The 25350-nt window shown below is 38.8% G+C and overlaps 3 protein-coding genes across 5 annotated transcripts in view; 2 read left to right on the top strand and 1 right to left on the bottom strand.

Annotated features, from left to right (window-relative positions):
- The window catches only part of Fam169a (family with sequence similarity 169 member A), a 35047-nt gene extending 30353 nt beyond the window's left edge, over nucleotides 1-4694 (top strand). The window contains exons 11-12 of the mRNA XM_028790225.1: nucleotides 296-496; nucleotides 4149-4694. Of these exons, the coding sequence (XP_028646058.1) occupies nucleotides 296-496; nucleotides 4149-4694 (747 nt within the window). The remainder of the gene's footprint in view (nucleotides 1-295; nucleotides 497-4148) is intronic.
- A 2456-nt stretch (nucleotides 4695-7150) lies between these two features.
- Nucleotides 7151-15705, bottom strand: Nsa2 (NSA2 ribosome biogenesis factor). The gene is made up of 6 exons (XM_028790203.1): nucleotides 15575-15705; nucleotides 13522-13709; nucleotides 13295-13445; nucleotides 11267-11446; nucleotides 9579-9771; nucleotides 7151-8939 (listed from the first exon to the last, which is right to left on the bottom strand). Exons 1-6 carry the CDS (start codon nucleotides 15575-15577, stop codon nucleotides 8872-8874), a joined length of 783 nt encoding a protein of 260 aa, XP_028646036.1. The 5' UTR covers nucleotides 15578-15705; the 3' UTR covers nucleotides 7151-8871.
- A 108-nt stretch (nucleotides 15706-15813) lies between these two features.
- Gfm2 (G elongation factor mitochondrial 2) overlaps nucleotides 15814-25350 on the top strand; it is a 34476-nt gene continuing 24939 nt past the window's right edge. For 2 of the 3 annotated variants that reach the window (XM_028790208.1, XM_028790210.1), the window contains exons 1-6: nucleotides 15814-15875; nucleotides 17845-17930; nucleotides 19541-19625; nucleotides 21587-21644; nucleotides 22165-22262; nucleotides 24956-25081. In XM_028790208.1, coding sequence (XP_028646041.1) covers nucleotides 17868-17930; nucleotides 19541-19625; nucleotides 21587-21644; nucleotides 22165-22262; nucleotides 24956-25081 — 430 coding nt within the window. In that variant the 5' untranslated portion in view covers nucleotides 15814-15875; nucleotides 17845-17867. The remainder of the gene's footprint in view (nucleotides 15876-17844; nucleotides 17931-19540; nucleotides 19626-21586; nucleotides 21645-22164; nucleotides 22263-24955; nucleotides 25082-25350) is intronic. The other variant, XM_028790209.1, reaches the window with a different exon arrangement.

Genomic DNA, 25350 nt, shown 5'->3' with positions numbered 1-25350 from the left:
TTCCTAAGTGCTGAGCAGCCGGTATTGTTTCATAGAGCTGGCATTAAGTCTCACTGTGCTCTGTTGTCTCTTTACTGAGTAGTTCATTCTTTGACTGTCCTTTAAGAAGGATAGAAGGAGAAGGATCTTTTCACTGACTCTTAGACCCACATTGTGCAACCCTGGCCATCCTTGTCCTGCCCTGTCACCAGAGAACAGTAGGAGTGTGCAGTCCTTAGATTCTTTACTGTGCTGAGACTGGACCTCTCTTGAACAATCAGTTTGTAATCAAATCCTGTCTTTCCCTCTTCTGCAGGACTCTGCATTAGAGCCTGTGAATGGTGAGGTAATGGATGCTGCCCTCAAGCCCTCCCTTACAGCTGAAGAGGAGGATTCCACCAGTGAGGGGCTTGAGGAAGAGGTAAAAGGTCCACCTTTTAATTCCAGTGGAGAACCTGGGCATTCTATTCCACTGGTAGCAGAGTCTTCAAAAGCATCTGAGGCTGCACTAGACAAGGTAAGGCAGAGATTACCTCACTTTTCATAGTAAAATTTGCCAATGTTGGTGCCATTAGGTAGAGGATTCAGAATCTTTTTTCCACCTTAGCATGTCATCCTTTAGGAAAACTTTTATTTGAGATATTAGTTTTTATGTTTGCCTTTCAAGTCTCAATTCCACTCCACCCCATATTGTAAATACGTTATGGTAACAAAATGAGCTCTTTCTTACAGACTTAGGGAAATGGTTAGGAAACCAAAAAGAAAAAAAGCCAAAAACATGGCTTACCAAATATTTGATACCTATTGTGTACTATGACTACTGCAGAAATTTTGTTTCTTTTCAGTTCAGTAGAAAATTTAAAGAAACGCTCAGTAGAATATTTACATGACTTTGATTAGTTTGGAATATTTCAGTTTATGGCTAAAGGACATGTATAGTAATGCTTTCTAAGTGTCTTACTGAAGTTAGTGGATAAATAAATGTCCCATCACCCGGATCGCTATTGTCTAATGTAACCAGTCAGACCTAGCTGTCAGGCTGTGTGAGAACAACAGCAGACAGCTTTAGAACTCAGGAGCGAGGCCCACTGGATAGCACAGGCTAGCACAGTCACGATGGGTGTGCCTTGGAGAGGTGGGGTAGAAGGACCTACATGTCCTGAGGACTTCATGCTGTTATAGAGTTGCGTTCTGCATGTTGCCTCATGGTCACCACCTTCCTCATAATCAGTGAGTTGTATGACATCTCTATAGGGTTATGACCCCTCACTGGACAGTATATTGTGATTGATCTTTTTCAAGCATTGTTGATGGAGCAGATTAATGATTCAACCACCACTGTTGTTTTCAAATTAAAATCCTCGATGGTCAATTTTACCAGTGAAGACTTAGGAGCCAAAAGCTGTGGTGAAAACCTGCCAGGCCCTCCCTGCTAGCACGAAGTTCTTTAGGAAGAGGCGGAGAAAGCACCCAGCTGACCTTTCTACTCCATACTGTCTTAAAAACCCTTCATGTCAAAGACCCTCCTTTCTGTTCACTTACGTTCTTTTCTGTCAGCTGGCTGCTTGCCCTGCCTCTTGACCTAAGCTTGACTTTATTTACCTCTTATTAGTTTAAAGGTGTGTCCTGGTGCTGAGCCACACAACAACAAGGTTTTTCCAGTTCACAGTCTTAGGGTTCACAATGTGATCAAATATCCTGTAACACACCAGCCTCAGAAAGAACTTAGAGATGCAGATTGCTAGAAAGTTAGGTTTAGGTGTTTTTGTTAGTGGCCTTGAGGTAGAAAATCTTGGGGAACAATTTAAAGTTCAGAAAGGCACACTTTTAATAATTGAGGGGTCTTTTTTTGTTTTTTTTTTTTTTGAGGTCAGAGAACAAGAACAATGGCAGCCTGATTAGTACTAGGTAAAGGCTTACATTTTTCAAAGCCTACTTTTTATAAGGGTTCTTAAACGGTTTACCCTGCTAGCCCACCACCCACCAGAGGTAGTGGAAAAGAAAAGATTTTAGGATATGGAGGAAGTTGACCTGTTTAGAAATAGCTCTTTGGAGCAAATCTAGTCTTCGTTGTCAAGATATATCAGCAGTTGAGTTCACACAAGTCTGAAGCAGCAGCTCCATCCATTGGCAAACACCATTCACAGATCAGCAAAGGCAGGTTGATCCAGGAGAAGCCCTGCTGTACACTGTTTAGAAGTAGTTCCTTGGGGGTATTTCAATCGCCAATTGTCAAGATACCAGCAGTCCAGTTTACTAGTGTCAAGAGAGCAAACACAAATCAGCAGTGGTGACACGACCCAGCATGAGTCAGCAGGATCCACCAGAACCGACAGGGACACCAGAAGTTCTCTACCATGCCTTTCTCAATGAAGTGAAGATCAGTGAAAACGAAGACAACTGGAGACCAGCAGAGCGGTGCAAAGCTTTTTGCAAGTGTGCTGTCACTGTCCGTTGAGTCCTATTTTATACTCCCTCCAAACATCACACATCCTCTCATGGGTCTTGCCTCAACAAAACACCACGTGAGTCTATCTTAGCAAATCTTCATGTGAGTCTGTGTCAGCTGACATATCCATAAACGTCCACTTCACTCTGCTGATCAGCCTTAGTCTGTGGAAGTGGCAAGAAGCTGCCAGAACACAACCAGAAGTTTTTTGTTACATTTCTTTCTATGACAAATGATGAACAGTAAGGAATGGCAAGGTGTACCAATACCATCCAGGATTGTCCACTGTCTGTTGGGATATATTTATATTCCTTCTTAATATCATGCATCCTTTCATTTGCTTTAGCAAAACATCCTGTGTGCCTGTGTGCCCCATAAAAACATTTGACAGAACTGACTTTCCAAAGAAACCAGAAATTTTCATTTCTACTAGGTGATGTGCCTCTCTTGTTAAAGCTGGGCTGGTGATCAGGGCAATGATTCATTTCTTGTAGTTTTGCCCTTAGCTTCCCAATATGAGTTATTAAAAAAGTTGTTGGTGAGTTGGGTATTCACAAGTTTAGCTCTGTGATTCTTTTTGTTTGTTTGTTTGTTTTGTTTTGTTTTTTTTTTTGTTTTTTTTGAGACAGGGTTTCTCTGTGTAGCCCTGGCTGTCCTGGAACTCACTCTGTAGACCAGGCTGGCCTCGAACTCAGAAATCCGCCTGCCTCTGCCTCCCAAGTGCTGGGATTAAAGGCATGAGCCACGACTGCCCGGCTAGCGCTGTGATTCTTTTAAAGATTTTTTTTTTTTATAAGATTACTAAGATAGTGATCAATCCTCTCTTTGTAACTGCAAATTCTAGCCTGCCAGTAAGAGAAACCGCCTGAATAAAGTTTCTTGCTTGCTTGCTTACACTTTGTTCATCTATAACAAGGTACTTAGACATGAATGCTCTTGGGAATAATTTGTTTTTTCACCTGTGATAAGTCAAATGGTTAATCATGTAAAGAGTACTGGGGAATGTACTGGTTTTACTTGTATTTATTGTAATCTTCATTTAAAGAAAAATAGAATATAACAACACTGTAATTTTTATATTACTTGAAAGATTTTTCTGGGATATATAAGCTATAGGAGAAAAAATAAAGTTGCTGTAGCCTTGCTTTTTTCACCAAGTAAGAGAGTGTGTGTGCACGTGTGTGCTTGTGTGTTCATTTTCCAGAGAATTAAGTTTTGCTCCCTCACCATTTTTGACAGCCCATAGTTTTTTTCCAGGCCCCAGAGAATTAAATTTCACTCCCTCAAAGAAAAGTCTGCTGAGTGATTAGTCTCCATCTCCACACCTCTCCTCAGTGTATCTATCTGATCTGTAGAAGCTGGCCTTTGGCACTTAGCGAGAGTAGCACTGTTGTCCCTAGAGACTCTTCCTTCTGTCTCCAGCAACACCAAAACCTAGAGGCAGTTGATGATTTGGTATGATCGATTTTGAAACTTAAAGTTTCTTGGTTACATTTTTAGACAAAAGGATTTCTTCTAAGGATTTAGTGTATTAAACTCAATGTGAGGCAATTTTGAAGAAACTGCGATGGATTTAAAATAATGTCCTCATGCTGACCAACAGTGCTGAGTGCTGAGTTCTTCACTTAGTAGTTTAGCAACATTGAGAAGGATTCACTATAGAATTGCATTGTAAAACTGCTTACTGAGCTTTTCCTTGTGTATGTGTGTTTTTTCCTAGACCTCACCTGTTACTGACTCAGAAAAGTTGACCGATCAAGGCCCATCTGATGATAAAGGACATACTGAAGAAAATCTGTCCCCAGTTTCAAGAAAGAAAACACTTTTGGGGAGCTCAGACAATGTTGCCACTGTATCAACTGAAGAAAAGTCCGATGGTGATTTTCCAAATTCTGTGGTATCAGAATTTCCTGAAGATCCAGTCTCTGAGAATTTATCACCCAACACTACTTCCTCAGTGGAAGACCAGGGTGAGGAGGGGGTACCTGAGGCCCAGGAACCATCAGCAGCTACTCAGAGTTCTCTGATAGAGGTAGAACTTGAGGACGTGTCATTTCCACAGAATGCAGGACAGAAGAACCAGTCAGAGGAACAGTCTGAGGCGTCTTCTGAGCAACTGGAACAGTTTACACAGTCAGCAGAGAAGGCTGTGGATAGCAGCTCAGAGGAGATTGAAGTGGAAGTTCCTGTAGTAGACAGACGCAATCTGAGAAGAAAGGCCAAAGGGCATAAGGGACCTGGCAAAAAGAAAGCCAAGCTGACCTGAATGAAGGAGAAATGCCAAATCCTCTTTGTTGTTGATTTTAAACCATGGTTAATTAATAAACAGCATGGAGCACAGGACAAATTCTAAAATTTCAATGTGAACTTATTTATAGATACAGGTTTTCTCTTTCCTCTAGAACAAGGATTCACCATTCTTTTTCATTTTTCATGCTATTTTCTGTAACTTTCATTTATGAACCATGTGTCAATTTTGGAAATCCAAGTCTTATTTTTCTTCAGTAGGTGGAACATCTAATCATTAATATTTTAAAAATACAACTTAAGAAAAAAACTATTAGAATCTTTTATACTAAGCGTTTTAATGGTAAAACTTGGTAAGGGTTCTTAAAGTTTTATCTTAGTATCAAAACCAATGTCCATCCTTTACGTGTAGGCATACCTAAACAAATTGTGTCAGTTAAATATAATATCAAGTAAGAGAACAAAAATAGAAATGTATGATCAGTGGTTTATGAGGATGGTTGTTTTGATTTGTTAATGTTAGTTGTAGATGGAGTACAAGTCCGTGAGAAGTAGTCTAGACTTCACATCATCTGGTGGGAATAGTACTGTTAAAAGATTTAGCTGTGGTGTCTGGGTACATAGCTTAAAATTCCACATGAAGTGTTAGTTTGCTATAATATTTTTTCTCTATATATTTGCAGATGCTGAAAAATTTGAGTACACTTTTATCTTTTAAACACTTCAAGTAATTGAATTTAGCATATAGTTTAATTTGGACTGTGGTCCTGATCACAGATAATGCAGAAGTATAGGGCCCTTCCTCAGCCTCCTTAATTCTTGTACCACTGTTCTTAACTCACTGTGATTCTTTTATCAAAGACCCAGCTTGCCAGTTATATCCTTGTATCCATTTTTGGATAGGTCTAGAACTATATCCGACCACCTTTAGGCCTAGAAGGAAGGAGTAAAATTGCCCTATGAAATGTACAAATGCCTACATTCTGATTCTGCTGTCCCTTTGGGTCTTATATACTGTAGATGTATTCAGTGTACTGGTTGCAGGCTACCCTGTATGTGTACTTCATTGCTATGACAAGAACATTTGATTTTTTTTTTTCCTGTGTAGCTTTGACTGGCCTACACTTGCTCTGTAAACCAGGCAGACTTCCAGCTCTGATCTGACTGCTTCTGCCTATTGAGTGTTGGGATTAAAGGTGTGCAGCACCACCACCTGGATATTTGATATTTTAGAAATATTTTTAAATTATTTTTTAATTACAATTAGTTTTAAAATGAACAAAATGGTTATTCTTAGAATTCACAGAAAATTGGTCACTAGTACTTGGGAAATACCATGTACTATGATATGTATTTCAGTTAGGCACTATTTTGAGACCAGTTAGATTTGTTTTTGAAATAGCTTGAACCTCGTGAGAGAAATGTTGGGAATCTGAATCATGATTTGAAGTGCTGTGAGTTTATGTTTGTCCATTCAGTCTTCAGTCAGCTGATTTGGTGATTTCATGTCTTACAGTTTATTTAGGGATGCTGGTATTTTAGAAAAGTCTTCGTTAAGATCTTTAAGCAGCAGACCAAATAGCAAACCCTTGTATGAAGTCAGAACACTTGCACTTACCCGTTGTTTTAATTTTGGTTAGATGTTAATTTCATTTTAAGCAAAAATTATACTTTGACCATTTTTCTCAGTAAATGCTAAGTTATAAGATATGACTAACTAGTCAATTTGCCAAATCCTGATGGTGTTTTACACATTTAGAGAAATCTGTTAATATCTCAACTAGGGATAGTAACTGAAAGGTCTGTTAAGATTCACAAACTTAAATCCTATCTTTCATTTTTAACACACACTTAAAAATCTCTGGGTATGTTGTTTTTGCTGTTTCCCTTACATTACATTCTTTAAATGAGTGTTTTTAAGAGATTGCACTCACTGGCAGCTCAATGTATGAATGGTCTCTGGAGTTAAAGAAAAATATTCACATATCACACTGGATACTAGCAGTATAAACTTACTTATACTTCCTAAACTTGTTTGATATAAATGAGATTCAAAGCAGTTTCAAAACATTTTGTTCAGCATACAAGAAAAGTTGTTACTTCTTGTCTGGGACATAAGTTGAAGTTTGTATAGATCATAAGAGGAAAAATTAGGTCACAGGAAAAATCTTTCGTATTCAGTAACATGTTTATATAAAATTTGTAACAAAATTTATGTTCAGTAGGGAATCTACACAAATGTAGCTTTTGCAAGGCATGAGGACTGCAGTGATTTCAAGCAGCTGTTTGAAATCACTCAGTCCCATTCTGTAGTCTCTTGTGAACTGGTACTTTGTGTTTCGGAGTCATGACTGTGGAGAAGGGAGCTTCCTTCTGTGTACATACATATATATTTCCTTATGTAACATAGCAGATAAAAGTATTACCAGAAGTTTAGTTCTACTTTCAAACTTAAACTGTCAAACCACACAAAAATGTATTTAAGAATTTTATTGTAAAGCTCCTTTAAAACTTTTAAAGAGATTCTATTATGATTTTTTAAATAAAGTCAAATGGCACGACTTAGAATGTCAGTCTTCTCCATGTGTCCATTCTTCCACTGGTGTGTCTACTTTCCTTTTTCCATTGATTTGCAGAGACTAAGGAGGACTTGTAGTCACTAATGGTCTACTTTGAACAGGTGACCACAGTGTCACCTAGTGGTTTGTGACTTTAGTATACCTTCAAGCTCTTCTACCAACTAAACATCTCTGAGGTTATCTCTCCTTTGGAATTACAAAGCTGTGGTCACACCAGCAAACTGAAACAGATTTTGTTGTAAATAAAGAGTTTGTAGTAATACTACTCATACGTAACTGTATTTTAGAGCGCAGCTTTTGCCTTTTATGTCCATTAGCAATCTGATGTTTTGGGGCATGGTCTGTTACAGAACTAATGCTTGTTTTAACACTTCCTGCCATGTATAAGACAGTTTGCTGGTTTTAATCCTAAAAAAAATAAAAAAACATACTTCAGCAATATCCACTGATTACCTTAAGTCAGACTTCCTTTCACCATAACTTAGGCAAATAAATACACATTGCCCATTTTTATTGGTAGAAAATGTAAAATCTAATTACAAGAAAGGTCCTGAAGTGATTTTGTCTTTACTGGTCAATCATTTCCAAGGAACCAGCCTTCCTTTTCCTTTATTATCTTTGTTTACTCTAAAACTTAAAAAAAAATTGTTCAGAATACCAAGTCTTATGGAGAACTTATGGTTTGTTTCTTTGCTACATTATTTTTTCCTTCTTACTGTTTAAAATAGTACTTACACCTATATTTTGTGATTGTTTTTTAGTCTTGTGTTTTAAATTTTCTTTTTTCCAAGTTTCATTCATGAAGATGTGCTTAAGATATTGTTAGACACTGAATGATTCTGTTAAAGACAACTAATCACATTGCCTGTATTATGAAAGTAGATTTAAAAAGAAAATAAACAATTTAAAGCAATATGGTGATTACAGATTAATAAAGTATACAGATACTCTTAAGAACGTGGATTAAGTTACAACCCCAAATCATGACCTTCAATTCTAATTAGCTGCCACATCTCAAGTCACTGGTACATGGTCAAGAGTTATCTAAGCCAATTCTCAGTAAGTGTACTCCCTAGTTTTAGAATATGGCAAATGGTGGAAATACACTTGAGTTCACTGAAAGTACCACATAAAGCATTAATTACGAGTGAAAAACTGAGTTGTGAAATTTTTTCATTCAATTTACCGTCTCTCAGGCTTCTAATATAATATTTTATGAATTTAAACACTACTATGTGTTTAAAATGTTCCACGTTTCAGGATTAATGGCACTGAGATAGGAAATACTTGACCTTTACAGGAACTTTCAGCTACACTGGTGGCTGATTTTTCAAGTAATGACAGACCTGTATTGCTGCATACCAGTCCTTAGTATGCTTTTATATACTTGCTACTCAGTCACTAAATTTTATTAACATGTAAGTCATTAGGCCCCCAAACCAAAGACCAACTGTAAAATAGGGCAGTGTTTTATTTTCCTTTACACCTTAATGAATACTTCTTGATGACTGCACACGGGGTAAGGCTGCATGGTAGTTCAGAAAGGTCACAGCGATGGTGTTTTCCTGACAGCATGTAGTCTTCCTAGTGAGTGGAATGACTTGTATGATGTCACTGTCAAACCAGCAAGACTGCATTTATGCACCCATCATTTTCAGGATTGTTGGTAACTTGGGCATACTTTCCTAAGGAAAACCAAACCAAAGGAAGAAAAGGAAGGAATGTTAACAAAAATCATTTTAAAGAAAACTTTTGTCTTAAAAAGCATTTCTTTTTTTTTCTTTTTTTTTTTTAAGATTTATTTTTATTTTATGTATGTGAGTACACTGTAGCTATCTTCAGACACACCACAAGAGGGCATTGGATCCCATTACAGATGGTTGTGAGCCACCATGTGGTTGCTGAGAATTGAACTCAGGACCTGTGGAAGAGCAGTCAGTGCTCTTAACCGCTGAGCCATCTCTCCAGCCCTAAAAAAATTTCTAAATACCATATTCATATAAGAAATGAGCAGAGGATAAGCTAATTCATGATGAAGTTGTACTCTTATGTTCACAAATGGCTGCCAGCTCCATTTTATTAATAATTATGTGTTTACTTTTCCATGATGACTTTTTTCTAATGAATTTCAAACCAGTATAACATCTATTTTCAAACATCTCTTCATTTTCAAACATCTAAATTTGTAGACACGTTTGTTCCTCCTATCTCTAACCCAACTTCCTAAGTTCTATATTAGAAAACTGTTATATACTTTTAACACTCAGAAAAGTCTTTGCATTAGGACTACAGAAAAGCAACACCAGATTGAAAGTTTTACTTACCCCAAATAACCTTGCCTCCTTGTGTCACAAGGCCCAACTCGCTCACATTCACTTCAATAACTGTACCTTTGGTGATCACACCCAGGGTTGTGTATAATGGGGATGATGGATTCTTTTTCACACCGAGTATAGGCAGGCAAAAAGTAGCCTTCAGCTCAGGGTGTGTGACATGGGCTTTTTTGAAACGTAGACCCTAAAAATCAAACCAAGAATGCATCCAAATGGTGAGTAGGGTCTTTAGAATCCTCATGTTTTCTAATTATCTTTACTAGGGGATGAATAATGTCTTAAAGTATCAGAGAAAATACATTTCTACAGATTAAAAATCACATAGTGGATAGAAGAAGTATACACAATTCAAAATAGGCTTTCCCACATAAGACCATCATGTCAACACTTGGATTTTTCTTTGTCTGCTCCTCATACTATTGAAGGATTGGTATTGGATGACTGGTATATGCCAGACATTGCCATAGCTCACTAGTGGCTCATTTATACATGACAACTGTGTAAGAGCCCTCCATTTTCATAGTCAATAATGAAACAAGGCTCTACACACAGCCTCGAGTTTTGTTTCCAGATTAAATAATACATGGTAAATAGAATCAAACCTACAAGTTCTAAGTTCAGAATTCGAAATACTTCAGCCACCTTGAAAGATGGGGAAGAAAAAGGGATTACAGGCTGTTAGTTTTCCTCATTTGGGTAGTAACAGATTCAAAGACTGGAGAATATTTAGAGAGGACCTTGTTACACAGATGGCACCCTCACCTGAATGGGGTTCTATGAGCGCAGTATTTTAAATATCACAACTCTATGAAGTCTAGCTTTATTTTTACTTATGCAAGAATGGAAGGAAAATAGTGTTAAAGTCTTAGTTTTGAAGTATTTGTGAGAACCTTACCTCTCAAAAAAAAAAAAAAAAAAAAAAAAAAAGATACCAGAATGTGATTATGACTGTGAGGAGTGACTACAGCCTTTGAGTCCATTACAGTTCAGACTGAGTGTGAGGACCACCAGCAGCAGCATTCCTGTTCTCTAAGCAGGCTAGACTGACAGTGCTATATTAAATCTCTTCCAGAGGATTCTGAGAAGTGAGTTCCATACTTTTCAAAGCAGGAGGAGAAATTATGGTATGTGGGAGACCTTAGTTTTTTTGAAGATAATCATTACTGCTCTCAACAGAAACCAAGCTACTTTTATAGCCCCTTATAAAGACAAAATAATTACATGTAGGATGTTCTCAAAAGTAGAAAAAAGGCATTTATCTCACTAAATCTCAGCTGATCAGTCCAATGCTTTTTGGTCTTTTGGCTAAGACCAAATGTAAGCAAATGTTCCTTTGTCTAATGGGCTGTCACAAAGGCCCATATCTGAGGCCTTAAGCACTTCAGGCACAAGAAAAATATAAGATAAAGAGTCTAATGCATCATGTTTAAATATAAGAATTGACTGACAATGTGTTATACAAAATCATTTCAAATCTATTATGAATCTGATGTTAAGATTCAGCCTTGATTCATGGAAAAATGCTAAGTAATTTCTACTAATTACTTAACAAAAATAGCACAAAATATTGTTCAAGCTGTTTTTCACACGAATTTTAATAATTTCAAGAAATTGTAATATACTTTACCCAGCTTTACAAGGAGCTAACATTACATCATCGCACTCCTATAGAGACTTACCATTGGCCTAATGAACCTTTCATATTTAGGTGGTTTTCTTGTGAAACCATCACCAACAAAGCAGACTTTAGTAACCATTCTCTTCCATGCCTTCTTTTTTCTTTTTCCTGTTCGAATAACTTTCAATACTTCTGTTTCTCCTTGGGCACGAACTTTGGGTAGAGGAACCTCCCATTTTCCCTAAAAGTGTAGGTTGATATTGTAAAATAAGGATAGTAAGAATAAGTCAAGTGTTTTTGGTCATAGAAAAGAAAAGATTCATGTTCCCGTAACCATTCAACACACTTGTTCAACTGTTTTGGAGAAGTCTGTGCTGTCTCTTCATAAGTCATAATTGGCAAAATCAGCTAAATTTGGATATCATGGGCACATTATATAAATGGTTTGGTCAACGTAGACTCTCTTCATACCTTGTTACAGACCTAAAAGATACACCTATAAGGCAGTGACATAAATAATAGTGTGTGTGCTTGTTATTACTTACAAGCAGACTATTAGAAGACTAATTCCACTTAATTTCTTTGTATTTTTGCCTAAAATAGATTTTAAGACTGCTAGTAACAACACATGCTCTGTAGCACCCCAGAATAAACAGACACATAAAGCAAAAAAAAACCCTAAAGCTATAGCAGTGTTAAGGCAGTAGAAAGAATTCTGGACTAATATTACGAAGACATGGGTTCTAGGATGAACCAACGCTTCAAAGTGCATTACTACCTATAACGATTTATAACTCCCTGAACTCTAGTCTCTTTTATCTGCAATCACACTAATTCAACATGTTCACTGAGTAGATACTCACTAGTGTCTTCAGTCATGGTAATTAAGTCATGGTAAGTCATACCATTATAATTTACGATATTTACAAATTCAAAAATGGTTTTAACATTGTTTATGTTCCTATTGGATTTCTTTTTTTTTTTTTTAAAGATTTATTTATTTATTATATATGAATACACTGTAGCTGTCTTCAGACACACCAGAAGAGGGCATTGGATCCCATTACCGATGGTTGTGAGCCACCATGTGGTTGCTGGGATTTGAACTCAGGACCTCTGGAAGTGCAGTCAGTGCTCTTAACCACTGAGCCATCTCTCCAGCCCCCTATTGGATTTCTTAAATCTACTCACAGATGCTTAAAAATATCTATGTTCTTTCTGTATTGGGACAGAATTTTAGCTAGTTTTGACAGTAATTGTAAAAGGGTGAGTAAAGTTCTACTGGAACCAATTTTGACACTGCAAGGCAAAAATAAAAGTTGTTTTTTCTCTACAATAGCATAGCATTAGGGGTTTTCAAATGTAGCAAGTCATTAACTACTGAATTTGTTTTTAATTAATTTTTAAATGAGAGATGTGTGACATTCTGATGTCTTCAGGGACTCATGGAGACCAACCTGGCCTCAAACTTGCTATGTAGCCAAGAATGACCTTAGACTTCTGACCCTCCTGCCTCCCATACCCCACATGCTGGGATTACAGACATGCTAGACAGATACTCATCAACTGAGCTATATCCACAGCTCCCTTTGATAAATTTTATTCAAACATAAATTCTAAAATTCTTCCAACTGGGATACACCAACCTTGGTGACAAGACAGCAAGTTTCTATTAAACTAAATTTACAAAATTGGGCTGGAGGTAGCGGTTAAGAACACTTGCTGTTCTTCACAGAACTTGTGTTCAGGTCCCAACACCCACATAGTAGCTTATAACAGTTAATAACTTCCGTTCCAGGGGAACTGACATCCTCTTCTAGCCTACGTCAGCATCATGTACTGTCATAAATACATGTACACACATAGGCAAACACACATTAAAATAAACAAATCTTAAATCCTCATCAAAATAGAAATTTAAAAAATTACACAAAAACATTCTAAGACTTCAATATTCCAATAATGGAACTAATAGTTGCCCTTAATGTTTCAAATTAAACTGGAGACAAATCTAGAATCTCAAATTTAGATATTCTTCTTGTGAAAAAGAAAAAAAAAAGAAAAAAAAAAGAAAGAAATTATTGCTTACCGCCTTTTCTTTTCGTTTCTGCTTAATCATGTTGGAAAGTACTTTTGCTCTGGACTGCCCCTCTCTGTCCAGCAGATAGGCAGGCACTGCTCCTTGTGGAGTCTTCTCATCATCCTTCTGCTTGGTGTTTCTCTTTTCATGCATCTTAATACTATGAGAAAGGAAAAAGATTCAGAGTGTGCTTAGTAATTATTACCTAAGAATGAGAGGTAGATGGGACCACTTACGTCTTTTTCATTTGTATTTTCTCGGCATGGCGCTGTTTATGGTAGAGCTTAGCCTTCAGGCCAATCATTTTTTTTGCCTTCTTTGAACGTTCATGGGCCTCCCGACCTTCCTTCTTTCTCTTTTTCTCATGGTAGTCCAAACGATAGCCATATCGTTTGCGGTGCAATTCAATATATTCATTTTGTGGCTGTAATGATTCAAGAAATGTTACTTTAATTTTTGTAAGTATTGATAAGATTATTCTAAGACTTTAATATGATGAAGTTAAATATATTTTTACCTTGGACAATGTTCATGTGCTTACACCAGCATGACTTTCAGGGAGAGCTATTATTTAATGAAGTGATTTATCTAAAATCTACTAAAAATATGAGATTACTACAGGATTTAATTCTTTCCTTCTTTAAACAACAAGGTAAATTACTTTCAGGATTGTTTTTATTAGAAAATGTTATTTTACTAAAACATAATTTACATAAAACAAAATTTACCATTTTTAGTTATGGGTATGTAGTTGTAATTCCTGACCAGTTACACATTTCTCTACCCATCACAGTCAATTACATTTGTGGGGTTTTTTTTTTTTTGTCTTTGTTATTTTGTCTCCCCCCCACCCTCCCCCCAGAGCTGAGGACAGAACCCAGGACCTTGTGCTTGCTAGGCAAGTACTCTACCACTGAGCTAAATCCCCAACCCCTCCATCATACTCAAGATGACATATTTATTTTCCATCACCCCAAAGTGTTCCTTTGTGGTACTCTGAGGTCAATCTTCTTTTCCCATCTTCAATCTTGTATTTCTATGGTTTACTCTGCCCAGTGAGTGGACTCTACAGAACATACATCCTTCTGTATCCGGCTTCTTTCAACAAGAATATACCCATTTTGTGTATACCAGTTCTTAAATATTTTATAGTATTTGGTCATATCCCAGTGTGTGGATATAAACTCATTTGTTTATCCATTGACCATATGATATATATCTGGACCGTTCATCTTTTCCCTCTGGTGATTAAGAATAAAGTTGCAATAAATATAGTTGAATTCAGATCTTTGTATGCAAACTGTCTACTGCCCTGTTGGCTTCCAAAGAGGGTGTATTATTTTGCATGTTGTCAGTACTGTATGGGATACCTTTTGCGTTTTAAGTTGTTTTCTCTTTTTTTTTTTTAAGACAGGGTTTCTCTGTGTAGCCCTGGCTGTCCTGGAACTCACTCAGTAGACCAGGCTAGCCTCGAACTCTCGAACTCAGAAATCCACCTGCCTCTGCCTCCCAAGTGCTGGGATTAAAGGCGTGTGCCACCAACTTGAAACAACTTGCCAGGCGGTGGTGGCTCACGCCTTTATCTCAGCACTTGGGAGGCAGAGGCAGGTGGATTTCTGAGTTCGAGGCCAGCCTGGTCTACAGAGTGTGTTCCAGGACAACCAGGGTTACACAGAGAAACCCTGTCTCGAAAAACCAAAAAACAAACAAACAAACAAACAAAAAGAAATTAAGAAACTGTCGTCAACATTTACTTATATTTGAACCCGCAAAAACAAACAAACAAAACCCACGATACAAAGGCCAACTCAAGCTCAGAGAGTAAAACTAGGTAACAAAATCATTATGGGCATTGTCATTGCAGCAACTACAAAGAAGGTTTAAGGCTTTGAAGAGAAACATCCAGTATAATGAGAACGGACGGTCTGGCAATTCATTTATAAAGAGAACATTGGTCCGCAATTCATTCGCAGTTTGGCTTCTTGCAAAGAATATCATATACTGAGCATTTAAAAGGTGCGATGCGATTATACAGTTATTATCACAAGTCTCAAATGTATTCCATTAGGCTGGCACTAATGTCACGGTAGCAAGATCAGGACTTTAATAGTGAACTCTGTCTCATTCCAAGACTTGTGTTCCGGGTCCAGAAGTTAAGCATTCCTTCGCGGAAACTACATCTCCCTCCACAGCATCTCAGTTCCGCCCACCACGGTCCTGCCGCCCCGACACCCCAACCACGCTAACACCTAGGCCCTCCGTCTCCGGCGCCCTTGGAGGCCTCCTTACCATGTTGACAGCCGCGGAGCAGCCGTCCGCGAGCTCCCGGGTTTTAAAAACCTTTTAATTTCTGGGTGTCACTGGCCCACGAGCCTGGTTTGGTCAACCCGGAACGGGAAAGGGTAGTCCTTTAAGTAGGCCGAGTGGAGTGCAAGCGCCGCACAGCAGTTCCGTGTTGTCGCTCGGATCCTAGGCAGAAGAGCGGAAGTTGATAGTAGGAGAGTTTTAGCTGACGTGCCACCGGAACTGGGAGGGGGCGGAAGCTGCTTATGGAGCTACAAGCCGGGCGATTCGTAGGTTCCTTCTGCGGGTATGAGGATGGTTGAGGCGGTGGGGTGTTGTAACGTGAGGCCGTTGGCAGTTTGAGAGAGGACGGTTCCTCTCTCATTCCCCGCGGTTCGGCGGAGAGGCTGGTCTTCTAGCATAACCAAGCGCCCTGTAGGCGCCGCGGTCTTGCTGGTCTTGCGTGCTGACCTTGTAGCTGCGACTCGCAACGGGTTACAGACGACCACCACGGGGCCCCCTGGACCCCGGCATGACGTCTGCTGCATTAGGGACGTTTTGCTTCATTCTTTATCGAGGGCAACTGATTTGTTTGCTTGTTTCTCTCCTGTTGCTCACAGATGCACAATTGATTGAAATTTATTATATAGAAAATAATACTACTGGGCCAGCTGTCAGGAAAGCAAGAGATAATTTTGTTTTTGTGGAAGCCTAGAACTTCCCCCTAAGTTCTTGAGGGCTTTTTTTTTTCTCGTATCCTGAAACTAGGAATAAACAGACTTGAGTTGTGGGTAGGATTTCCCAAGAAATCCTGTCTAATTAAGGGCAGTTTTACCTTTTAGGAAATTGTTTTTTGTTGCCTTATTATTTTTTTAACGTGTAGTGCGTGTCTGGTGCCCTTCGAGGCCAGAACAGGGTGTAGAATCATAAAAGATGGTTGGGAGTGCTAGTGGGTGCTGGGAATTGAACCTGGTCCTCTAGAAGGACATTCAAACTTAACCACTGAGCCATCTCTCCAATCCCAAGATTTATCTCTGTACTGTAATCACAGCTCACTAATTAACTCTAGCTTGGAACTACCAAAATTAAAAGGTGTACATATCAAGAAGCCTTAGCCTTGAATTCAAGCTGCCGATTTTCTTTTCCCCCTTCCTTTTTTGGTGTTTTCAATTTGGGTAGAGCTGGCTGTCCTGGAACTTGCTTCGTAGACCAGGCTGGCCTCCAGCTCACTGGCATGCACCACAAGCTTGGTGGCAAGTGCCTTTATCTTTTGAGCCATCTTGATGGCCTCAGTCATGTAGTATGAAAATTCTGCATAACTGATTTAGCATTGCCTCCCATGTCCTAGGCGTCAGATACTTCTGTCCTCTCCTCTCACCTTTGATCTTGGACTTCAAGCTCAGGGAAGCCTTGGTGAATGTGGGTCTAAGGGCCTGTTGTGGTGCTGAGGTCAGACCCAGGACCTTGACAGAGTAAGCAGATGCTGTGCCTGGGAACTCCACCTCAGGGTTGCAACTGTTTGCAAAGTAAATGTGCTCTGCTTCTGTATTCACAGAGGAAAGCAGCTTGCTTTTGTATAGCTTTTATGTGTTTTATTTTCATATATTTATTGTTAAAAAATCAGAATAGATAGGTTTTGCTGTCAGTGAGAAACTACCAAGTTTCTGTGAGATATTTATCATACATAATTCTAAATATTTACCTAAAGAATATTTCTGTTTAGTTTTTTAAATTTTCAATAAATGTACTTTAATTATATCTTAAAGTTTGGTTTGGTTTTTCTTTGAACAGAGTCTTACTATGTAGCCCAGGTGACCTAAAATTTGACAACCTTCCTCTCTCTGCTTCCCGAGTGCTGAGATTATAGGCATCTACCAACTTCTCAGCCCTTCATGTCTTTAAGAACTAAGATGTCTTTTTTTTTTAAGGGGGGGGACAGTTTAAGCTTAAGTAAGAACTGTGTGTTTCATTTACTTTTTAATGATGCATTGTGGTTTTGGTAGCTAAAATTATTCCAAATTACTTTCTTTTTGTTATTTTTCGAGACAGGGTTTCTCTGTATAGTCCGGGCTGTCCTGGAACTCACTCTGTAGACCAGGCTGGCCTTGAACTCAGAAATCCTCCTGCCTCCGCCTCCCAAGTGCTGGGATTAAAGGTGTGCGCCACCACTGCCCGGCTTCAAATTATTTTCTAAAACATAGAATTCTATTTTTTATATATACCTTACTGACGTGTATATGTTTAATTTTATAATTTTGTTTGTCTCTTTTTTTCAGAGAGAACATTCTAGAAGACCAGAATGTTTACCAACTGGAGGACTTTTGCAGTGACTCATCAGAAAACGTTCAGTGTGCACATTAATGTAAATGTTTCTCACAGAAATGGTTTTACTCAGCCTAATTATCTTTCCCCAGAGACTTAGTATATAGCTCATCATTCCAAATGTGGTTTGCTCAGGCTGCCCTAATTTAATTGGTAATGCAGCTTAAAAATTTGCTTAGCAATAAAAAAAAGCATCCAACAAAATGAAATGCTGTTCTCATGAGATAATAAAAATGTCCAGTGTTGTGAAGGAAGCTGGTGTTTTCTGTTTCTTCCAAGAATGGCAGTACTTCATGCTCACCCTTACACTGCTAACTAAGAGTGTGCTTCTCTTTCTCTCTCTGTCTCTGTCTCTGTCTCTCTCTCTCTCTCTCTCTCTCTCTTTCTCTCTGTGCATGTGCTGTATGTGTGTATCTGTAGGTTGAAATACCTGTGAAGTATTTGTATTAGCTGGTTTTGCATGTCAACTTGACACAGACTGGAGTTATCACAGAGAAAGGAGCTTCAGTTGAGGAAATGCCTCCATGAGATCCAGCTGTTAGGCATTTTCTCAATTAGTGATCAAGGGAAGAGGGCCCATTGTGGGTGGTGCCATCCCTGGGCTGGTAGTCCTGGGTTCTATAAGAAAACAGGCTGAGCAAGTCAGGGGAAGCAAGGCAGTGAGTAACATCCCTCCATGGCCTCTGCATCAGCTCCTGCTTCCTGACCTGCTTGAGTTCCAGTCCTGACTTCCTTTGGTGATGAACAGCAGTGTAGAAGTGTAAGCTGAATAAACCCTTTCTTCCCCAACTTACTCCTTGATCATGATGTTTATGCAGGAATAGAAACCCTGACTAAGACAGTATTCAACCTGTGAAGTTGAAGTTCTGTGACATTATGTCAAGATATAACGTCATTATTAAATATTTAAGATACAACTGTCTGTAGAGCTTTTGGAAGCCAGTTTCTGAGGCAGGTTGACACTTGCCTCATGTTTCATGTTAGCATCTTCCCTGTAAGCTTTATTCTAACACTAGATCTCTATATGTTTTGTAAGTTCTTGCTTTCATTTTTCATCACAAATATAAATCCTCAAGTGGAACCATGCCCTCTGTCACTCACCTACTGGGAAGGGCCTGTTTCTCCTCTAGCAGTGACCCAGCAGGGAGCTTTGGAGAGCCTGTAATCCAGGCAATGCAGGCCTTGTCAGTAGGCTGTCAGTTCATTTTGTTAGTTTAAAATTACTTGAACCAGGCAGTGGTGGCGCATGCCTTTAATCCCAGCACTTGGAAGGCAGAGGCAGGTGGATTTCGGAGTTCGAGGCCAGCCTGGTCTACCGAGATTCAGGACAGCCAGGGCTACACAGAGAAACCCTGTCTCAAAAAAAAAAAAAAAAAGAAAGAAAGAAAGAAAAAAAGAAAGAAAGAAAAGAAAAAAATTACTTGAGTAGCATTCTGAAGAATGAATATTTCCACTGAGAGAGCATATAGAGATTCTTGTTCTGTAGTGGCTGCTGGCCTCAAGCTGAAGATCTTCCTGCTTCAGCCTCCTAAATCCTGGGATTACAGGCCTGGGTCACTGCACCCAGCAGGAATATGGATCTTCTGCTTTCTATGTTTGATATGTATTGCTAAAGTAAAATTAATGTCAATTTCTTTTTGTTTCTCCTAGGCCATGTGTTACTGTAAAATAAAAGCAAATTTAAAAAGATCAAAGACTCAGGTGCCTCTTACAAGAGACTACAGTTCCCCCCCAGGTACAGATGTTAAATTCTTCTAGTTCACCTGAAACCTTGCTCTCTCCTTCCTTCTCACATTATCTTTCCTTTTGCTTTTCTTGAAGAATCTTGCTTTTTAGAAGTTTCCAACCTATTTTAACGTGTTGGCTGTTTACTTGAGATTATTAGGTGAGAGGGGTTTGGTAGGTGTGAGGTGGATGGGTACCAGTGGAGTTTTCTTCCTCCTCTCCAGGGCTTCTGATGAGCTGAGCAAAGGAAGAGTGGCTGGGGTTAGTAGCTGGCTCCTAAGTTTAGTGTGAATCTAAGTAAGTTTAGTGAATCTACTTATTTTTAGTTCACTGCTGATTTTTATGTTATCATGTTTTCTGTCAATAGAGATTTACTAGAATAATTTATTTTGAAGAATATTAGAAGTTCAGTTACATATTTCTCTGGATATTTTAGATTAGAGGCATGACTACTAGAATCTGGAATGCCTGGGACCTGAGTACTTCATTCCCCGTGGCCTCCTGTGTTTGAAGTAAACAAATAGTACTGCTTAAACTTAGCTTAACACCATGGCCAGTCCTCTGACCAAGTTTATCATTGCAAGTAATGAGGTGAAACATTACTGATTGGCTGTTGATTTACAAGGATTTATGAATTTCATTGGATGCATTGTTTGTATGTAGGCTTTTGTGCTCTGTCCCTCCTAAATTAACTGTGGTGTGTACTTTGTCTTTTTTGTCTTTAGACTGCCCAATGAGGTTTTAAAAATGTAAAACTGTTATTTAAAATACCTGGTTTAAATAGCATGAAAGTGGAGATTATATTCACAAGTAAAACTGTTGTTGCTTCAGTATAATTATTGAAACTTAGCTAGCATGGAGTGGTCACTGGACATTTCCATGTCAGAAATAACCACATGGCTGTGTGTGACTCATATTAAAGCTCTAGTACTAGCGAGGCAGAGAAAACAGGCTTGAGAGTTAACTCCAGGCAGACCTCCGTACAAGACTCTGCCTCAGAAACCTTAGATCTAAGCTGGGTGCTCTGCTGCAGACCTTTAACCCCAGCATTCCGAGGAAGGAGGAGCTCTGTAAGTTCATGGCCAGCCTGATCTCTATCACAAGTAGCCCAGGCCAACCAAGGCTTCATAGTGAGACACTGCCTCAAAAAAACCAAGCCAAACCAAACCAACCAAAGAAAACATTAAATAACAAAAACATTTAAAAAAAAAAAAAAAACAAAAGAAGAAACACTGCTTAGCTATATGGAAGTATTGGGATCTTTCTTTTTTTTTTTGACTGATTTGCACTCAGGATGCCTGTCTGTCTCTAAAGGCATCGGGCTGGCATTGCTGAAGGAAGGGAGATGCTAACTTGTATGGCAGCTGGAAATTTGTCAAGACCTAAAATGTAGGTTTACATGGCTGCGTGGTTAGGTTTTTACATTTATTTAGGGTCTACTGTTAGCCTCTGTCATATTGTTATGAACACTAATTCTAGTGTAATGTAAATTGAAGTGTAATAAGTAACCGACTGAAATGAATCTGTTTGTTTTTGTTTGGTTGGTTGGTTTTTTTGTTTTTCAAGATATGGTTTCTCTGTGTAGCCCTGGCTCTCCTGGAACTCACTCTGTAGACTAGCCTGGCCTCGAACTCATAAAGTATCTACCTGCCTCTGCTTCCTGAGTGCTGGGATTAGAGACGTGAGCCTCCACTGCCTGGAAAATCTGTGTTTTTTAAGGATTTGATTTAGAAAATGTTTTATAGGTGTGGGTTAAAAAAATAAATTTGTATCTAGAACTTGTACCATCAACCACGGCTTTCTTACTTACTGGTAGAAAATGAATCCTAAATAAGTATATGTTATTGAGCTTGATTTTGCTTGATCTAGAATATTGTATATGCTTAATTTATTTTGTATGTTTTCATTTATAAGTTAAAAGAAAAAATTTTTAATAATTTAACAGTTTAATTTGAATTCTCTTCCTATTAGGCATTGTAGGAAATGATGTCAAATCTCTTCATTCCATCATTAACCCTCCTGTGGCCAAGTAAGTACTGTTGTTAGATTGGGTTTCTAGAGGCTGTTGAGGAAGTTTGCAAGTCTTCTCTGACAGGCTTTACTGGTGACTTATGTAATTCTGTTGTTTCTGTATAAATGTTAGTATGTATCTCAAAAGATTTTTTTTCTCAGTTAAATATTAAGAATTTTTAATGTAACAAAAATGAATATAGATTTTTTAAAAGATTGAGATTAGCCCTTTTACTACTTAGCTATTCTGTGTGATAATGTGGTAGCATACATCAGCGAGAGTGGGTAAGAAACAAGAGAGGGTGGTGGGGTGAATATGAGCAAAATGTATCACATACATGAATGAGAATGTCATAGTGCAGCCCCTTATTATGTGTACTTAGTATATGCTGATAATAGATCTAAAAATAGGTTTTGTATTCATCTTTGTACATAATCGCATATATTATAGGAACTAGTCACCTTTAAAATATGTACAACAGATATTTTGGTTGACATATGCACCTCATAATGCATACTTTTTCCTCCCTTTCAAACAGAATTCGTAATATTGGAATTATGGCTCATATTGATGCAGGCAAAACTACCACCACAGAAAGAATTTTGTACTATTCTGGATACACAAGATCATTGGGAGGTTAGAATGGATTCCTCCTGTCCCCAAACCCCACTAGCAAAAGCATCACTGGAAAAGATTTTGGTTAAGAAGTCAACTAGAGTATGGCATGAGAGTCTATCTTACAACATTAAGATAGGTAGCTGCAGCGTCATCAGAAGGTCTTCTGAGACTCAGCTCAGCATTGAGTCCCCTACGGCCATCATGGGCTTCATTTGATACCGGTCTACTAGAAGGCTGAAGGACAGAACCACGCTTAGCATTAGATGGTTTTTTCTACAAGAGCCATCCGAGTGAGAAGACTTAGTTACAGTGTCCAGGCTTCATGTATGGGACATTCTATACCCAAGTCAGGGAAGCCCGAGATATGTAAGTCTAAGCTGTAATACTCCCAGTTGATAAGAGTTTACCAGTAAGGAGGAGGGGGAAGAGAAAGAAGGTGGTGGTTAGAGTGTGTGTGTGCGCGTGTGTGCGTGTGCCCTAGCCACATAGTTGACATAGTTTTATTGTCTAATTTCTAGAAGAAGAGAAAACCTGGAAAGTTAAGGTCAAACTCTTATGTAAGAAAGGAGGTGACTTTGTTGTTCCTTAGCTAACTGCTTGTTTACTAAGGTCTATAATCTACTGCTCAGTTATAGCTTTTACAAATTGGAGTTACTTCTCTGAAGGTTCACACTTAGGGCTCCCCAGAGCAGCCTTTTGGTTTTATTTGCATCAGTTTTTGAGTGTTCCTTGTTTGTTTTTAACAACTCCATATGTGCATATACTGTATTTCTACATGTTACATTCTCTTGTGCACCACACCTCCTGCTCAGCCCTTCTTCCCAGCTGCTCTGTTTTTTTTTTTTTTTTTAGTTTTCATGTGAGCGTGGGAGTGGTGGGAATAGAGCTGTGTGAGTGTGTCTGTGAGTGTGAGAATGTGTGTGAGTATGAATCAGTGAGTATGTTCAGTGAGTGTATGTGTGTGTCACTGAGTTTATCAGAAACTGTTACTTGCGTGAGCATAGATCAGGGCTCACTGTTTTTAAGTAGTGCTGGTGAGTCCCATGATGGGTTCTAGAGGTCTGGTTATGATGTGTTCCTATTGGGAGCCATTTTCCTAGACCTTTGAGAATATGACAGAGTGGATGCGTAAGAGAGGAAAAGAACATCAAGACGGTGGTAAGTTCTTAAGCAGATGGCCACCTGGATTCTTCATGTTGTTCTATGTTAAAGAGTATATGACTGACAGCGTTTTGTGAGCAGTGCCACGCTGCTGTTGCTTCATATGTCTGATGATAATCCTTCCCTCACAGCCCCAGTTTGCATACTTGAAGTGAGTGTAAAATTTCTAAGTTTCAATTTTTAAAGTTGTAAGAAGGAACCAGTTTTAAGTGTATTTGCAGTCAGTATACGTTAAGCATTCTTTATCTAATGCAATTAAGATATTGAAATATTTCAGATGTTAGAATTTTTTGTTTCGAAGTGTTTTCATGAACTTTACTGATTGGACATTCCTATTCTGAAAATCTAAAACTGGAAATTGGAAATACGTCAAAATCTGAAGCATTAAGAACTTATTTTAGATTTTTCTGTTGTTCTTAGTACTAAGTTCTCTACCTTGGTAACCTAGAGTTTGTTTTGTTGGTTAGAAGAATCTCAAGAAATAACATGAGCTGGATGTGGTGGCTCCCATCATTAATCCCAGCACTAGGGAGGCAGAGTCAAGCAGATCTCTGTGAGTTCCGGTCCAGCCTGCACTATGTAATGAATTCCAGGCCTGTCAGGGCTACACAGTATAGCTAGAGTTGTTGCAAATACATTTCTTTATATTCCCTGGTGGTGGTGGTGGTGGTGGTGGTGGTGGTGGTGGTGGTGGTGGTGGTGTGTGTATGAGAGAAAGAGAGTAATGGGAAGGTAAATGCCATTTGGGGAGGGTCTTCTATTAGTATAATAGAATAATTAGTATAATTAGTATGATATCCTATATTCATGAATTTTGAATTGTAAAAATAACTTTCATGTATTTGTTGTCCATAAATTTAATCAGAATAAAAGGTGTAATTTAAGACTCATTTGAGTGAGCTTTTAGAATTAAGTTTATTTAAGCATGGGTTTATACTGAAGACTTGTCCTCAGGCTTTATTTGCAGACAACTCCCTGCTCTGGAGAACAGCAATGAGAGTCTGTGTAAAGGGTGACTTAACTTGGGAGGACTGTTTGACCTTCCTCATGCAGTGTCGCTGCTATCTGACTTTACTGGATTGGACTGGCTTTTATATCTTGCCTCATTTTGTCCTCGTGACAGTCTGGCAAGGGTCATTCTGTTATGTTAAATTTACTGTACAGAGCAGGATAATCAAGGTGGCAGGAATAAGAATAAAGTTAGGAGGGAGCCTAATGAGTGGACTCGAGTGAGCTACTGGGCTCTGCCTCCTAGCAAGGGATGTGGCACATAGAGGGAGCAGGAAACATCAAACTAGGGCTAAAGTGGAGGATGTGTGGTTTAGTCGAATTAAAGACAAAAGAAACTTCCATGACAGAATTACTAATCTCGCTGAAAAGGCTTTCCTCTCACAAGGCTTTTATATAGAGAAATAAAGGGCTTTAAGTATTGAACTAAATACTTTGGGTTGCCTTTTCTCAGAGCAGATTAAGCTATCCTGGGGGATGTACTGAGAGCCAGTATAACACACTTGTTTTGAACTAAACTGTGGCCTCTTTTTCCTGACTAGATGTTGATGATGGCGACACAGTGACGGATTTCATGGCTCAAGAGAGAGAAAGGGGCATTACCATCCAGTCAGCAGCTGTGACTCTTGACTGGAAAGGGTATAGAGTCAATCTGATAGATACGCCGGGTACGATGGATCGTTACCATTAGCAAAGACGCTACATGGCTTAGGCTGTTTCTGTGGGTTGTTTTTTAAATCGTGGTCAAAACCATTAAATCTCCCCCTCTGAATCATTTTAAGTGTATAGCTACATCATATTTACTAAATTTATGTCACTGTGGAACAGATCTCCAGAGCTTTCCATCTTCTAGAACTGAAACTGTCCTTAGTAAACGTCAGCTTTCCTCTGCGGCCGTGGGGGGGGGGGGGGGGGGGGGGGGGGGGGGGGGGGGGGG

The sequence above is a fragment of the Grammomys surdaster genome, unplaced genomic scaffold (assembly GCF_004785775.1).
Source record: "Grammomys surdaster isolate TR1022 unplaced genomic scaffold, NIH_TR_1.0 125876, whole genome shotgun sequence".
Classification (NCBI taxonomy): domain Eukaryota; kingdom Metazoa; phylum Chordata; class Mammalia; order Rodentia; family Muridae; genus Grammomys; species Grammomys surdaster.
Note: the sequence above shows the minus strand (reverse complement) of the source record. Positions and strands in the feature narration are given on the sequence as shown.

Excerpts from the sequence above, each read along its gene's own strand:
- Nsa2 (XM_028790203.1), bottom strand. Across the intron at positions 13,446-13,521 it reads AAAATACAAATGAAAAAGAC|TATTAAGATGCATGAAAAGA; the intron begins GTAAGTGGTCCC and ends CCTTTCTCATAG. Across the intron at positions 8,940-9,578 it reads AGGAGGCAAGGTTATTTGGG|GAAAGTATGCCCAAGTTACC; the intron begins GTAAGTAAAACT and ends GGTTTTCCTTAG.